General features: G+C 58.7%; 1 protein-coding gene across 1 annotated transcript; it reads right to left on the reverse strand.

Annotated features, from left to right (window-relative positions):
• Window positions 1-6: 6 nt before the first annotated feature.
• Window positions 7-15064, reverse strand: SMARCD2 (SWI/SNF related, matrix associated, actin dependent regulator of chromatin, subfamily d, member 2). Its single transcript, XM_018084596.3, has 13 exons — window positions 15037-15064; window positions 7608-7792; window positions 5381-5423; window positions 4755-4877; window positions 4234-4353; window positions 3850-3945; window positions 2860-2961; window positions 2228-2389; window positions 1892-1989; window positions 1200-1335; window positions 976-1098; window positions 544-645; window positions 7-469 (listed from the first exon to the last, which is right to left on the reverse strand). The coding sequence occupies exons 1-13, from the start codon at window positions 15061-15063 to the stop codon at window positions 416-418; spliced, it is 1371 nt and encodes a 456-aa protein (XP_017940085.1). The 5' UTR covers window position 15064; the 3' UTR covers window positions 7-415.
• Between the last annotated feature and the right edge of the window lie 394 nt (window positions 15065-15458).

Consider the following 15458-nt stretch of genomic DNA (forward strand, 5'->3'; position numbering starts at 1 on the left):
GCTGGCGTTTGGAATGACAAACTTTGGTTGAAGAGGGGCAGGGCTGGGCCTGCTGGGCTCAGGGAGGGGCTTGGCAGCACCTCCCCCTCGGCACAGGCAGCTCTTCCCAGCTCCCGGAGGTTTTTGGGCTCGGGAGGGGAGCGGGAGGGGCCGCGGGGGCTCTAAAGGAGGGGCGAGGGGCGCGATGCAAAGCAGGAGGAGGGGGCGTAACTGCGGGGCTTTGGGGGGACAGGGGATCCCCCTCTGCGCTCTGCCCGGGGCCAGAACTTCCCGGCCCAGTGGAGCCCAGGGGTGTGAGCGGATCCCAGTCCCTCCAGGCACGTCGGGTTTGTGCAAGTGCTGTTTGATTCCAGTAAGTACCGTCAGGCTCAGGCAGCAGCGAGAGAGGAGGAGCCCCCGAGCCCCCGCCCGCCCTTTAGGTGAGGCGGATCCCGAGCACTTGTTCCAGTTCCTGCCGGCGCTGCTGGACCTGGAGGAGAGCAGGGCAGTCAGAGGGATCCCCTCAGTGCCATCCCAACCCCCTCTGCACCCCCAGGAGCCCACCTTGGCAAAGATGTGTCTGCCCACAGCCTCCTGCGCCCAGGGCTGCTGGTAGAACTCCGCCCGCCGCTCCTCCTCGGGGTTCCCGATCACATCCGTGATGATCTGAGCGACACACGGGGTGGGGGGCACATGGAATGAGCACCAGGGATGGACCCGAACCTCCTCCCAGCCCCTCGCTCTGCCCAGCACCAGGGTTTGAGAATTATGGAAGTGCTGAGGTTAGAAAAGACCTTTAAGATCATCAAGTTCAACCATCAACTCATAACTAAACCATGTTCCCAAGAGCCACATCCACGTGTTGTTGAACACTTCCAGGGATGGTGACTCCATCACTGCCCTGGGCAGCCTGGGCCAGGGCTGGACAGCCTTTTCCATGAAGAAATTTTTCCTAATATCCAACTTAACCCTCCCCTGGCAATATGTCCCCTTTACCTTTAGGTCCCTCCTCTGGGATTTGATCCATTCCTGGATGAAATCCTGTGGGTTGTTGCTGAAGCTCAGCATGAAATCCCTCTGTGTCTTCAGCTGGTTGATGGATTCGATGGTCTCATGAATCTGGGGAGAGAGGAGGGGTGAGAGGGAGCTGTGTCCCCCCAAACAAGGCATCACCACGCTGCCCCCAGCTCTGCAGGGCTGTGCCCTGGCAGTGTCCCCACCTTGGCATCCAGGGAGGCGATTTCCTGCTGGTTGGTGGTGGAAGCCAGGAAGTTGCTCATCTGAGCCTTCAGGGGATCGTCCACCTCCACGTCGATGTCGTAGCAGGCCGTCTTCTTCTGGTCATTGGGGTCCACACTGGGAGGACATGGGGTGTTGGGGGAGGGCCCTCCTCAGCCTCCACCCTGCTGTGGGGCTGCATTGACCCCCTGACTGCCCCAAGGAGCCCCCACATTTGTTTGGCTGATTCTTCCCCTCGCTGGTGACTTGTGCTCACTGTTCCTTTGGGCTGGAGACCTCAGAAGCCTCCTGGCCCTCCCCTCCATGGAGCCTGGGGACACTGCCCAGCCCACTGCCCACCCCACAGAGCCCCCCATTCCCAAAGACATGCCCATCCCACTGCCCACCCCCCAGAGTCCCCCTTTCCCAAAGACACGCCCATCCCACAGAGGCCCCTATTCCTGGGGACACTCCCCACCTCATGGAGCTCCCCAGCCCCATGGACACCATCCAGTCCACTCCCCATCCCACAGAGGCCCCTATTCCCAGGAATACTGCCCATCCCACAGAACCCCCCAGGGATGCTGCCTGTCCCACTCCCCACTCCACGGAGCCCCCCCATTCCCAGAAACACTGCCCATCCCACTGCCCACCCCACAGAGCCCCCCAGCCCCGGGAATGCTGCCCCTCCCACCTGATGGTGTGGTTGATGATGATGGGATCCGGGTGCTGCAGGAGCCCTGCCAGCTTCAGGGGGATCTCGGAGAAGCGCATGCGGATGCAGTTGAAGATCTGGAGGGGCAAAGCAGAGTGTTTGCTGCCCATGGCAGGGCCTCCTGCCACCTGTCCAGGCAGGTGGGTGGATCCCTAGCCCTGGTTTGAGTGTGGCAAGGTGGTGGATGCAAACCAGAGCCTGGGGAAGGGGTAAATGGAGACTGGGCAGATTGGAGAGTCTGTGACAGCTGGAGAAGAGGCTTTTCCTGGCTGGAGGGGGTGGGAGGGGTGTTTTTCCCCATCCCAGGTGTGGTACCTGGCGGAAGTAGCGGTTGCAGTTGATGTACTCCTTCTCATGGCTGTCCTGCAGCTTGTTGTGCTTGATGTAGAGCCAGAGGGCCTGCATGATGCTGGCCCGGGTCTGGGTGTGCACCCCCAGCAGCCGGGCCAGGCGGGGGTCCAGCTTGTACTGGGGGGGCTGCAGGGACACACAGGGGCAGTCACAGAGTCACTGAAGTTGGAAAAGCCCTCCAAGATCACCCAGTCCAGCCTGTGAGCCACCCCCACCTTGTCCCCCAGCCCAGAGCACCGAGTGCCACGTCCAGTCCTTCCTTGGACACCTCCAGGGACGGGGACTCCAAACCTCCCTGGGCAGCTCATCCCAATGTTTAACAACCCTTTGCACGAAGAAATTCCTTCTGATGCACAAAGAAGTGGGGGGTCTGTCTGGCACTTGGGAGGCCCCTCTGAGCAGGGAGTCCCACACAGCCCCTGTGTCACCACAGGCTGTGGGTCCATCCCCAGAGCTCCCCATGATCCCTGCACCCCCAACCCTCATCCCAGCCCTGCCCCAGCCCATTCCCCACCCTGGGCTGCCCCTCCCAGGTGAGCTGTGTTGGAGGGAGGGCAGCAGGTACTCCCAGCCCCTGTAAGGCCCCAGGGCCATACCTGGTGATCCAACATGAGCAGCAGAGTGCACTTCACATTGACATCCCCGGGACGCTTCACCTGGAAGCCGTCGGTCTCCTGGGTCGTGGGCATCCGGTGCCACTGCGAGACCAAGGGGACACTGGTCAATCCAGGACCAGGACAGGCCTTGTGTCTGCAGAGCCAGTGCTCAGGCTCTGGGCAGGGGTCTAGCACAGGCAGACAGCCTGGAGCCCACCTCTGGCAGCTCCTGGGAGTCTCATCCCAGTGGGTGACACCCAGTCCAGCTGGATGTGCTCCAGCCCAGTGATGGATCAGCATTTTGGATGGGCTGGGGCAGTTCCAGCCCCGAGTGCTTGATGTCAAGGGCTCCAACAGCTCCTGGAGCCAGTGCAGGATCAATCCTGCCTCAGCCACTGCAGGGGATGCACATCAGAGCTGCTCACAATCCCACATGTGGAGGGGATTCCCATCACATCGAGCACCACCACAGAAATAAGTGTTTCCCACAGGAAAAACCACGAGCTGGGTGCAGGGCAAGCCTGCTCAGGAGCTCCAGGCAGGAGCACCCAGGGAAGGCCTGATCCCACTCACAGTGCTTCACCTCCCTGAGGACCTTCCAGCAAGGCTGACAGGCAAGAGGGCAGCCCCTTCTTCCCACGTGGCACCAGATGTGTGGATGAGCCTCCTGTGGCATCATCACCCTTGTGGGGCCTCCCTGTGCCAACCTGGGGGGTCCAGGGCTGCCTGAGCAGCCTCTGGAGCTGCAGCTCCACAGCTCCTGGCTCTGGCTGCAGACTTTGCAGGGTGGGGGCCAGGAACCAGTACTAGGGAAGAAAATGCAGCCCTAAACTTGAGCCTGGAAAGCAGCGTGGGCCCCTGAGGAGGGTCTGGCACCCCCTGGCACACAGAAACACCCCTTGCACACCCCTCTCTTGCAGCAAGACACGCCCTGGGGTGGGGAGCTGAGCACCCAGAGGGGAAGCAGCAGGACCACCCCTCATGCCTCACCTCCACCAGATGGTTGTCTGGGCCATACAGCTCCTTGTCCAGCTCGATGACAAGGCTCTTGAAGAAGGAGGAGAATTTCCTCTTCTGCTTGCTGGGCTGCAAACAGAGCAGCAGAGACTCGTCTGACCCCCCCCTAGCCAGGGAGGGCCCCAGCCCAAACCCACCTCCAGCCCCTGGAACAGGGCTGTGTCCATCCCAGATGAGCTCTTGGCTCACAGCACCAGCCCTTCATCCTCCTGGATCCTTACAGACCAGTCCTCCTCCCACCACTTCATCCTCCTGGACACTTATGGATCAGCACTTCTCCCACCACTTTATCCTCCTGGATCCTTGTGGACCATCACTTCTCCTCCCTCTACCACTTCATCCCTCCTGGATCCTTACATCCTCCAGCAGTTTGCCCTCCACACGCAGCTCCCAGGAGGCCACACGCTCTCCCCCCTCTCCCTCTTCCTTGGCTGGGGTGAAAGTGTTGGAGATGTAAATCCTCAGCTTCCGCTTTTGCTGTGGAATGGGAAAACAGAGGGTGAGGGTGACTGGAGTGAGAGGGTGACTGCAGCACCCACTTCTACCTCTGCACGAGAGGAAATGGTCTCAAAGTTGCACCAGGGGAGGTTTAGATTAAATTAGATTAATTATTACATTAAATATTAGGGAAATTTTATTCAAAGAAAGGCTTGTAAAGCACTGGAACAGGCTGCCCAGGGCATTGGTAGAGTCACCACCCCTGGAACTGTCCAAAAACTGTGTGGACGTGGCACCTGGGGACGTGGTTTAGTGGTGGTGCTGGGCTGATGGTTGGACTCGATGGTCTTAGAGGGTTTTTTTCCATCTTTGACTCATGCTGTGATTCCATGCTCCCGTGGTTTGCAGCCCCCACCCCCCCAGGCAGGGCTGCCACGCACCGTCAGGGGTTTCTTTATGGCCTCCTGGATCTCCATCCTCTTCCGAGCGATGGTTTGGTCCAGCTTGCGCTCGAAGGCCAGGAGGTCCATGTAGGCCTGGGACTCTGGAACCAGCTCCCTGATCTGTCACACAGAGATGGTCACTCTGGAGTGCTGGGCTGGGGCTGGATCCCCCCACAGCCCCAGCAGCACAGCCAGTGCTGAGCTGACACGCCGAGGAGCCTTCAAGCAACAGGTCCAGCACAACAGCACCAAGTTCTTATTTTAAGCAAAGACTGCAGCCCTGCAAAGCTCTCCCCAGATCAGTTCAGAGCCTGTCACAGGCATGAAATGAATTCCTGGATTGTCAAGAGGGACCTCCAGGAAAGGCTTAGGGTCCTCCTGAGGTCTCCACCCCAAGCCACTGCTGTTCCCTGCTTGCTCTAAGTCTTGCTTGTCCAACTTAACACACCCCAAACCCCTCCTGCCACCCCAGAGGAAGAGACAGAAATATTCCAGGTCAGTTTGGGACTGAACAGAAATGCCCAGTGGGCAGGAGGCAGCTCAGTAGATCCTCCTTTTGTGGGGACCCCATCACCCCCCTGCAGCAGCTCAGCTGCACCCCCCCATGCCAAGGCATCACTCACCCTCTGTGGCAGCACCTTGTCAGCCATCTTCCTCCTTTTCACCCTGCAAAAGCACAGAGACAGGCAAAAACCACCCTGCAGCACCCACAGGACATCCTGCTGCCTGCCCAGTGTGGGGATGGATATGGGGAAAAGGTTCTTCCCCCAAAGGGTGGTTGGCACTGAACAGGCTCCCCAGGGCAGTGGGCACAGCCACAAGGCTGCCAGAGCTCCAGGAGGGTTTGGACAATGCTCTGAGGGATAGGGTGGGATTGTTAGGGTGTCTGTGCAGTCCTTGTGAGTCCCTTCCCACTCAGGATACTCCTGATGACTGTGGGAGAACGGTGTGGGATGTCAGAGCCTGTCACCAGGGAAGGAAATCCAGGCTTCAGTTTGCTTTGCTGCTGCAGGGTAGGAGCAAGGGGAGGTGGTAAAGGCAAAGCCATGGTTTCAGGACAGCCTTCCCGAGTTTTCTTTCTGGGAACAGCCATCACAATCTCCCAGGGCTACAAACCAAAGCCAACTCCAAGGAACTCACTTAAAACCAGCTTAAAACAAACCAGCCTTACCACAGTGGGACCAAAATCCTGGCAGACAGAGGGAGCAAGGTGGGCTCCAGAGCCACAGCAGCTGCTCAGAGCCAGCTCAGCTCAGCCCAGCCTGCACACCCCAGGCTCCCACCAGCCTGAGCCCACCCTGATGCCCCCCTGAGCTCCTGCTCAGTGCCTGGACACAGCAGGGAACACTCTCCTCCTGCTGTGCTGCACAGGAGACGGGGCAGAGTCCAGCAGCACCGGGAAGTCCTGTTTCTCTGGCAGCAGGATAACCCACGTGGGAGTCGGTGCTGCCACCCCCAGGGGCCCAAGGTACAAGAGGCTGCCCCAGGAGGACATCTGGGAGGGTGGCCCCAACCAAGAGCGGGGTCAGAGCCCCTGTTGGAGCTCTGCCTGCCACACAAACACCTCCTGGCCACCCCCATTAGCAGCTGGCAGCTCCTAATCCCTGGATCTGCAGCCAGCCGGGAGCAAGGACACCCGGTCAGCCGGGCATGGCTGATCCCAGCTCCCAGACCCCAGCCCTGGGGAATGGGGACACAGTATCTGGCTGCTGACGTCCCTGCTGGGGACAAGCTGCTCCCTGCCCTTAATCCCCAGCTCGCCCTGGAGCACCTTTGGGACGCACCAGCTGCTGTGGGTGCCCTGAGAGGGATCACGGAGCAGGGAATGGGACCTGAGCATCCATGAGCACCCAGGGATCCTGCCCTGAGGAACAGCTCCCAGTAATCAAGAAGCCCTCACGGAAAACGGGAACAGCAGAGGGATTAGTGGTGTTGTAAACAAGCAAGGAGCTGCTGGCACAATGCCCACAGAGTCCTGCCCAGACTGCAGCTCCCGGGAGCTTCCCTACAACCTCCAACCCCCCTGCTGTGCTTCCAGCCATGTCTGTGCCGGCCAGAGCCTGGACAGACCCCTGTGAGGAGGAGACAGACCCTGACAGGCACAAACACACACCATGAGGCTCTTTGGTTACTGGTGTGAGTCATCCTGGCCCCATCACCACCCTGTCGCCACAAAATCTCCTATTCCCGAGCTCTGGCAGGTTCCCTGCTGCCTGTGGTGCCAGTCTGGGGGAAATCTCTGCAGCAGGGCAGGGAGCTGGGGGTCTGTGCATGACATGACAGTTGTCAGACACTTCAGTAGGGACCAGGAGAGGTTTGGGGATCCTAAAGACAGTCAAACTGAACACAGCCCTGGGCACTCTGTCTTAAATTAAATTAATCTTTTTATACCTCAGTATCTGCAGGAATATCTCACTAAATAAATACATGTTTCTGAAATAGGGCTCTCCAGTGCTCTGGAGAAAGTTTCACAGCAGATCTTCTTGTGACAGTGACTGGGGCTGGTTTTAACAACACAGCTCATGGCTGCAGTTTGGATGTAAAGCAGCAAAACATGAGGGAAGACACAAATGGCATTCATTTGGAAGCAGTGATGCAGCATCCTTTCAGTACAGATTAGTTAGTCCTGGGACTGTGCAAGGACAGACTGGATGGGGCTTGGAGCAGCCTGGGACAGTGGCAGGTGTCCCTGCCCCTGGCAGGGTGTGGAACTGGATGGGCTTTGAAGTCCCTTCCAACCCAAACCATTCCATGATTCCACAAAGTGCAACCAGGACCCAGCAGGACAACCCCCCCTCCTCCTGCCTCCCGAGGGTGTCCTCCCTGGAGCAGAGTGTTCCAGCCCCTTACCCTCTCCTCTGGGTGGCCATGGGTGGCTGTGCCTGGGGGGTCAGCAGGCGCTTCCTGAAGGGATCCATCATGGATTGGGGCAGGCCAGGCCTCATCGGGGAGGCTGCTCCGTACGGGGGGGCTCCAGGGGGTCCCACCTGCAGCCCTGCCATGGGCATCCTGCCCCCGGGGGGCATCCCAGGGCGCTGTGGGGAGAGAGGAGGGTGTGAGTTAAACACGGCTGGGTCCTGCCAACCACCCACCCTCCGCCCCCTTCCCCGGCAGAGATCCCTGAGGGTGTATCCTGCAAGGACAGGGCAGCGAGGAGGGAAGGACAGCAGGAGCTGCAGCCTTTCCTTGCCGCAGGAAGAGCAATGGGAAAGCAGAAGCAGGAGGAGCAGAAGCCACAGAGGAAGCGTGCCCTGCCAGCTGGCACAGGGCTGAAGCCACTCGTGGCCTGGAGCCACCAGACCTGGAGTGTCACGAGGGCACTGCCTGCAAAGCCTACTCAAAACACTTAAATGGGGGCCTAGAGAGGTTTGGGGATCTTAAAGACAGTCAAATACTTACTGAACACAGCCCTGGGCACCCTGTCCTAAATTGAATTAATCTTTTTATACCTCAGTATCTGCAGGGATATCTCACTAAATAAATACATGTTTCTGAAACAGGGCTCTCCTGTGCTCTGGAGAAAGTTTCACAGCAGATCTTCTTGAGACTAAGTGATTGGGGCTGGTTTTAACAACACAGCTCATGGCTGCAGTTTGGACGTAAAGTAGCAAAACATGAGGGAAGACACAAACTGGATTCATTTGGAAGCAGTGACGCAGCCCGGGGATGTTGTGGGTTGTGCCGTGGGTTCCTCTCCGGAAAGCAGCACGGGGAGGGGGGGGAAGCAGGGCAATCCCACTTCCTAACAGCAGGCAGGAAGAAAGCTGAGGGCTGGAGGAAGCAGCCAGCTCCATCTTTCCCCTTCCAGGGACCCAGACAGGGAATTCAGGAGACACGACAATACCCAACCACTGCAAGGGCTCCCAGCCCTGGAGCACCCCCAGAGCAGTGGCTGGGCCTCACAGGTGCCACCAGGTTAACACCCACCACCCTACTGGGATCCTCAACAGTCGGTCACAGCACCCCATGACCCACCAGCTGCCCCTACGTGCTCCAGCCTGCTCCACCTGAGGGCTGAGCCAGCAGCTTCCCGGGATCCTTTGATCCTTGAGGCTGGGAGAGCCACCAAGCCAGCAGAGCAACATTTCTCCCCTGCCTAAGGCTCTTCGACATGCCAGGACATCCCCTCAGCTTCTCTCCCCGTCCTGCCAGGGCACAGGACTGTGCTGTGAAGGGATTTAGGGAAGCCACCTCCTTACCTGCACACGGGGATCAATTTTGGAGCACACCCTGGGTGCAGGAGGGGGAGCGCGGGGGCACCGCCCTCACTGAGAGCTGCAGCCAAAACACACCCCCAGAAAACACACCCCAACCTCCCTGAGAAGCTGCTGAACACAAAGCCCGGAGCCTGAGCTGCGCCACGGGCGCCTCTGCGAGCGGGAGACGCCGAAAAGAGCAGCGTGTTCCAGCCGGGAGCCGGGGCAGCGGCGGGGCCCCAGGATTAGTGCCGCACGTGGGAGCTCGAAAACACACGCACGGCACAGGCTGAGCCCGTTACACAACCAAACCCGGCCCAGCCGCCTTTGAAGAGGCACCTCCAGAGCCCGGGCTGGCTGACCTGCCCTTGCTACAGGGCAGGAGCCTCCTCCTTCCTCCTCTCGGCTCCCAGATGTTCCCCTCTCCCCTCCGCATCAGCCCCATTTGCGCAACTCCTCGTGACTGTGTCAGCATCACCCCGGCCGGCAGCACCTTTTTTTTTTGCCAAAAACCACAAGGCAAGAACACAGTTTCGGCGGGTTTATCAAGAAATCCGTTGTGGCAGGGCTGGGAGGAGGGGCAGCCCCACGCCCTTCGCAAAATGGAAAACCACAGTAAATATTGTTGTGCCACTCCAGCACGGAGGACTGTGTAGCCCATAACAGTGCTGACTCACCTGCAAAGGCTTCTGGGGACTAGATAAACCGAGAGAAGCAGCTGGGAAACTTTTAATTTGAAATCTCTGGGCCCCAAGAGGAGCTCAGTGTAGTGCTGAGGCTGCAAACAGAACCTGCAGTTCCCCAGAAGAGGCAGATGGCTGGTAGGGAAACCCTTGCCCTGGGTGTTTTTCAAGCCCACACGTGATCAGTGCTAAAGGAAAACTGCTTGGAAGGCCAGAGAGGTTCCTGACATGACTACACAGACCCTTCCCTGCACATGGAATGCTGTTGGCAGCTTGCTTGGAGGTGGCATGGCCACAACCAGCTCCTGTCCTTCAGCCAGGGCAGCTCTTGTCATGCCCTGAGGTCCCTCCTATCTTCCTCTGCCACTCCATGGGTCACATTCTGATCTATCCCTCAAATGAGAGATTTGGAGGCTTGGCTGAAGTCAGCTGAGGGAGTCTTCAACAGCTCCATAACAGTGACAACACCTTCTGCAAGGTCTCCTGCATGTCCATCTGCTCTTTGGAGGGCCAGACTGCTCAGTTGAAACAATTCTGTTGGCAGGGAGAGGTTCAGCACAAAGATGAACAGATCTGTCACGCTTCAACTTTAACATCAACTCCAAAAGCACCTGAGAGCCATCAGCCACAGTTCAGCTGGCAGGAGAGTGAGTTCCAGCCCACCAGGGACCTGCATTTGATCGCTTGGACGAGCAATAAAATGGAGGGCAGAACCCTCCACAGGGATGTTTTTTCCTCTCAGTTTACCCTTAAGCTTTTCACATTTCTAACAGAGAAGCCTCTTGGCTCAATCAGTGACTGCACCTCTGTCCTGGGCAGTCTCAGCCTCTCACCTCCTGCCCAAAGGCTGCCAAGACCCATCTCACGCAAGTGCAGCCTTAAATCTCCAGCTAAGCCAGGAAGCAGCACCACAGCCCTGGGGGTGAAGCCTGTTTCCAGCCCCTTTTGGAAGCCCTGGAAATGAGCAGGATGCAGGAGGGCTTAAACTCAGGAAATGTCATTAAACCAGCTCAAACCAAGGAGTCCTCCCTCAGCTCATCTCTGTCGAACACCCCCTGTCCCTCTGCCCACCCCTCCGGGTCCCGCCTCGTCCCCTCCCCGCCAGCGGGGCGGACAAAGGGCAAACCGTGCAAGCTCAGCGCCGAGGAACAAGCTGGATCCCATCCAGCCTTCCCTGCAGAGCCTTTGGAAATGGGACAGAAAACAGCTTGTTTCTGTTCCCTGCCAAAGCCCAAGGAGCGGATGGGGCCGGCTGCGGTTTCGCGGTTCATCCCAGGTCAGTGCACAGGCCGCTCGCCTTTGGGGAGCTCTGCTCAGACTCAGCCTCAGCCCAGTCCAACGGGAGGCTGGGAGGCTTCCTGATGGATGTTCGTTGGCTTGATGGGAGCCTCTGTGCCTGCCAGAGGCCCCTTCTTGAGGAAGGGCAGCTCAGAAATTAGGGGCTGGTAGCAGAGAAGCAATAAATCACAGGATGGGGCTGCAGGAGGAAGAATGAGCTTGAAGCAAAGCAGCAATTCTAAAAACAGCTCGAGAGCCTCTTCATCTTCCCTCCAAGGTCACGGCTCTTCCTGGCATCTCCACAGCGAGGGGGAAAGGCTCTTCCCAACACACGTCCTGTTCTGCTCCGTCCACAGACGTGTGATCAACTTTGGACACGCTAACAAGTCAGGGAATGGGAGCTCAAATCCATCCTTGCCTGGGGCTCTGGGAGCAGAGCCCTGGCCAAGCAAGAGAGCTCTTCTTGCACATTCCTTCCCTCATGCCCAGGCAGCAGCACTTCCCATCAGGATTCAGAAACAAACCCTGTTCAAACAGGATTTGAGCTCCACATCAGGCTGGGCTCAAGGAGAGGTTGGCTCCCTAAAGCCACCACCCAACCTGGGGCTTTGCATGGATCGGGACCAACTGAGCCCCCCAGCACACCCCAAAAGATGTTTCCCCTTCTTTGTTTGTCCTTATCTGTGAACAAATGCCTCTGGGAAAGTGCCAGGAAGAGCCTGGGTTGGTGCTGGCAGGGATCTTGATCTGGGAGGTGGTGGTGCTATCAAGATGTCATTGCAGGCTGCAATCACTCCCTCAGCTCCCTGCTCCCAGCAAGCCCCAAAACTGCTCCCAAACTTCCCCATGCATCTTATCATGCTTGGAAAAGCTGTCAGGTTTGAATATAGGAGGAGCTTCAGGAGCCAGATCACTTATCAGCTAAAAACCATAGACAAGGAAGTAGTAAATCAGAGAGAAGGGCACGGCACCAGGAACAACCTCCCAGCAGATTGAGGACACGTGCTGGGAACGTCTCCAGCACCAGCAGAGCTCTCTGGGTCCAGACAAACCTGCTCATCCAAGGTCTCACACCTGGAGCTGTGGATGTCATGGGAATCCAGATCATAACACGGGCAGTAACAGCAGCAGGAACAAGGAACAAAGGTGTTGGGTTCCTCCCCAGAGCTGCTAACACAGCGTGAGGCACAGGGGAGGAGCAGGGATGGGTGCCTGGCACAAACCCCAGCAGTGCCAAACTGCCCAGGGAGCCGCTCCTGGGAAGGTCCTATGGAGGCAGAGGGGGTGAGGGCCTCCAGTTCTGAAGATGTTGTTGTTCCCCCAGAACTTCACTGTCAGGCAGTCTCTGCTCTGCCTTCCTCCCCCTTGCTCCACGAGGACACTGTTCATCTGCTTTGTATCATCGCTGAAACCAACTCCAGGCTCGGGCTGTGATGAAACCTGCCTTGGAAACCCTCTCCCTTGGGAAGGGTGGGGTCATCCAGCACAAGCAGCATCCCAGCTTTCTGGATCAGCTCCAGCCCTGGCTGTTGTCTCCAGGCCCCCTTCAAGCCAATCCAAATGAGCAGGAACACTGTTCTTCTCTGCTCCCAAACAGGGTGGATTTCTCCCGTTCCACACTTCATCCTCTCCAACGTGTCCAGGCCTCCCCAGCTCTCACCTGGCTCCACACCAACAACCTACACTCCTCCAGCTCCTCCATCCCACTGTCTCCATGTATTTCTCCACAAAGCACGACTCTGCTTTCCTTCCCACTGCCACCTGCCCAGGGATAGGATCACTGAGCTGCTTCCAGGCTTAGGAGCTTCCTGGACTGCAGCAGCCTCCTGTCCCATGGAAACCAGGCTCTGCAAATATCAATGAAACCCCTTTACAGAGACACCTAATTTTGCCACCTCTGTGCACCAGTGAAGCATCAGCTTGGGGTCACTGTGAGGCCAGAGCACTGCCTTCCAAGGTCCCATCTCCACACAGACCCACACCAATCCCTGCCACAGTGTCAATCCCATAACTCGGGGAAAAACTCTCCTAACTCCAAAACTAGTACCTGAACAAAGAGGATGGCTCCTTTCTCACTGAACTTAGTGGGACAGCACAACATGGATGCTGGGGCTCAGGCTCGGCATCTCTGCTGCCCCAGGCACAGGGACAGGGATCAGGATGGGGGATCTGCCCACAGACCCACCACCACACAGCCTGACAGCTCAAGCTGATCACCCTCCTCTCCTTCCTGCTCCAGGCATGGCACCAGCACCTGGCTGCTCTGACACATCAGCTCCCAAAAGGAACCCCCAAAGGGAGTCGTCCTCTAGGATTCCCCATTTGAGTCTCCAGTAAATCCCCAGCAGGCCCAAAGGATGTCAAAAGGACGAGCATATGTTTCATAATCCAGTGATTAGAGCCCCTAAGCCCTCACTGGAGTGGATGGGGCCCGTTGTGTCTCCTGGTGCCCCAATAACGAAGCTCTTCATTAAGCCGGGACTAACAAAGCCGAGAAGTCCTCTGGGCACAGCAGGGATGGGCACGGGGAGGGGAGGGGTTGTTTTTCCCAGCCTAGGAGTTGCAAAACAAAGGACAGACCCTCCCAGATCATCTCCCTTCCCAGGCACAAGGATGCAGCTTGTGGCTGGACATGAGGCCACTCATCCCCAGCCCCGGGGCTGATGCCACAGGGAGGGATGCACGGGATGCATCACCCTCCCAACACCTGCTGTGATCCCAGCCAGCAGCAGGGAGGGGGGAAAGCCAGCATATGCCAGCCTGGCTCCAGCTTCCCAGCTGGATTTTGCAACCTGCCCCATGGAAGGTCAGGGCAGACCCAGTGCCCGCTCGCCTCTGCCTCGAGTTACAGCCGTGGCTGGGCCAGCTCCATTCCCAACACCATTTTTTGGCGTTTTTTCAGGCTGCAGGAGGAAGTCGTTTCCTCATCCTGCATTAGCGAGCTGGAATTTCCCTCAGCTTGGGCTATTTCTGAAGTTTTAATTAATGCAAATAAGGCACAGCTCTGGAGGAGGCATCGGCGCCCATGAGAACGTGTTGTTGCACAACCACAACCGGGCTCCTCCATTTCCAGCCTGCCCGGAAAACTCAGCCTTACACCAGAAAACTAACGACCAAAATAATCAGCACGAGCCTCAGAGTGAACCGACAAGCTGGGTGTGCAAGGGGGAGCAGGAGGGTATGTCAGGATATACTTCCTACTGTTGGAATATCACAGAAACATGGAATGGTTTGAGCGGGAAAGGACTTTAAAGATCATCCAGTCCCACCCCCTGCCATGGGCAGGGACACCTTCCACTAGCCCAGGTTACTCCAAGCCCCGTCCAACCTGGCCTTGGACACTTCCAGAGATCCAGGGGCAACTACGGCTTCTCTGGGCAACCTGGGCCAGGGCCTCCCCACCCTCCCAGCCAAGAATTCCTTCCCAATATCCCATCTAACCCTGCCCTCTGCAGTGTCAAGTCATTCCCCCTTGTCCTGTCGCTCCAGGCCCTTGTAAACATTCCTCTTACTGCCTGAAAATACTTATAAGAGATGCTCAGGCTGGAAAACGAGCGATTTGTTTGCTTTTTGAGGGCTGCTCCCTGTTTTGCTTTCCCCCAACATTACCAAGCACCTCATCCACCACTTCACCACCTCTTTTTCCTTCCCGAAGATCCACAGAGGATGCACAGAGGATGCACACCTGCACCGCACACACCTCGTGGTTACCTCCACCTCTGCCAAGGACGCAGATAAAGTGTTCCAGGCGGTTCCCGGCCGTGGGATGGGATGGGATGGGGTGGCTGCGGACCCGGGCCCGGGGCTCACGGTCCCAGCACCCCGCCCCGGGGGGGTCCCCCCCGCTGCGTGTTGGGCACGGGCCCGGACAAACTTTTACCGGGGTTTGAGACTAAAAAGTGGGAGGGAGGGACGAAGGAAGTGTCCCGAGTAAAACGCGAAGGAAGAGGGTCCCACTGGGGCTCCGGGCGGGGGTCCCGGGCCCTGCTCGGGGCGATGCCGCCCAGGCCCGGCCACGCTGCCGCCAAGGCCCCGCGGGCCGGCCCAGCACCGCCACCCTCCCCAGAGCCCCTCGAGCCCCCTCGCCCCCCCGCCCCGCGCGGTGCCCCCGGGCTCCTCAACCTGGTACTGCGCGGCGGGCCGGCCCATTGGCGCGGTACCCCGGGGCGGCGGCGGCGGCGGGCGCGGGCTGGGGCCGCGCAGCAGGGCGGTGGCGGCCCCGGGGCCGGCGGGGCGGCGGCGGGCAGCGGTGAGCGGGAAGGCGCCGCGGCCGGCCATGGCGGGGCCGGGCGGACGGACCGGCGGGCACGGACGGGGAGGCCCCGGCGGCGCTCGCTGCGGCGGCCGCCCGGAGCGAGTCAGCGCCAGGCGCCGCTGGCCCCGCCCCCGCACACCGGGACACGCCCACGGGGATCGCCCCGCCCCCGGAACCCCGCCCACTGCCAGCTCAGGCTCCGCCCACTGGGCGTGTGTGTGACGTGTGTGACATGTATGTGTGTGTGTGACATGTATGTGTGTGTGTGTGTGTGTGACATGTATGTGTG

The sequence above is a fragment of the Manacus vitellinus genome, unplaced genomic scaffold, assembly GCF_001715985.3.
Source record: "Manacus vitellinus isolate BGI_N305 unplaced genomic scaffold, ASM171598v3 scaffold_72_pilon, whole genome shotgun sequence".
Classification (NCBI taxonomy): domain Eukaryota; kingdom Metazoa; phylum Chordata; class Aves; order Passeriformes; family Pipridae; genus Manacus; species Manacus vitellinus.

What these genes read in the sequence shown, in the direction of transcription:
- SMARCD2 (XM_018084596.3), bottom strand. Translation starts at nt 15,063, where the DNA reads ATGGGCCGGCCCGCCGCGCAGTACCAG. An exon ending in GGCCCGCCGCGCAGTACCAG is followed by an intron (nt 7,793 to 15,036) that starts GTTGAGGAGCCC and finishes CTCTCCCCACAG; the next exon opens with CGCCCTGGGATGCCCCCCGG. An exon ending in CCATAAAGAAACCCCTGACG is followed by an intron (nt 4,354 to 4,754) that starts GTGCGTGGCAGC and finishes CCCATTCCACAG; the next exon opens with CAAAAGCGGAAGCTGAGGAT.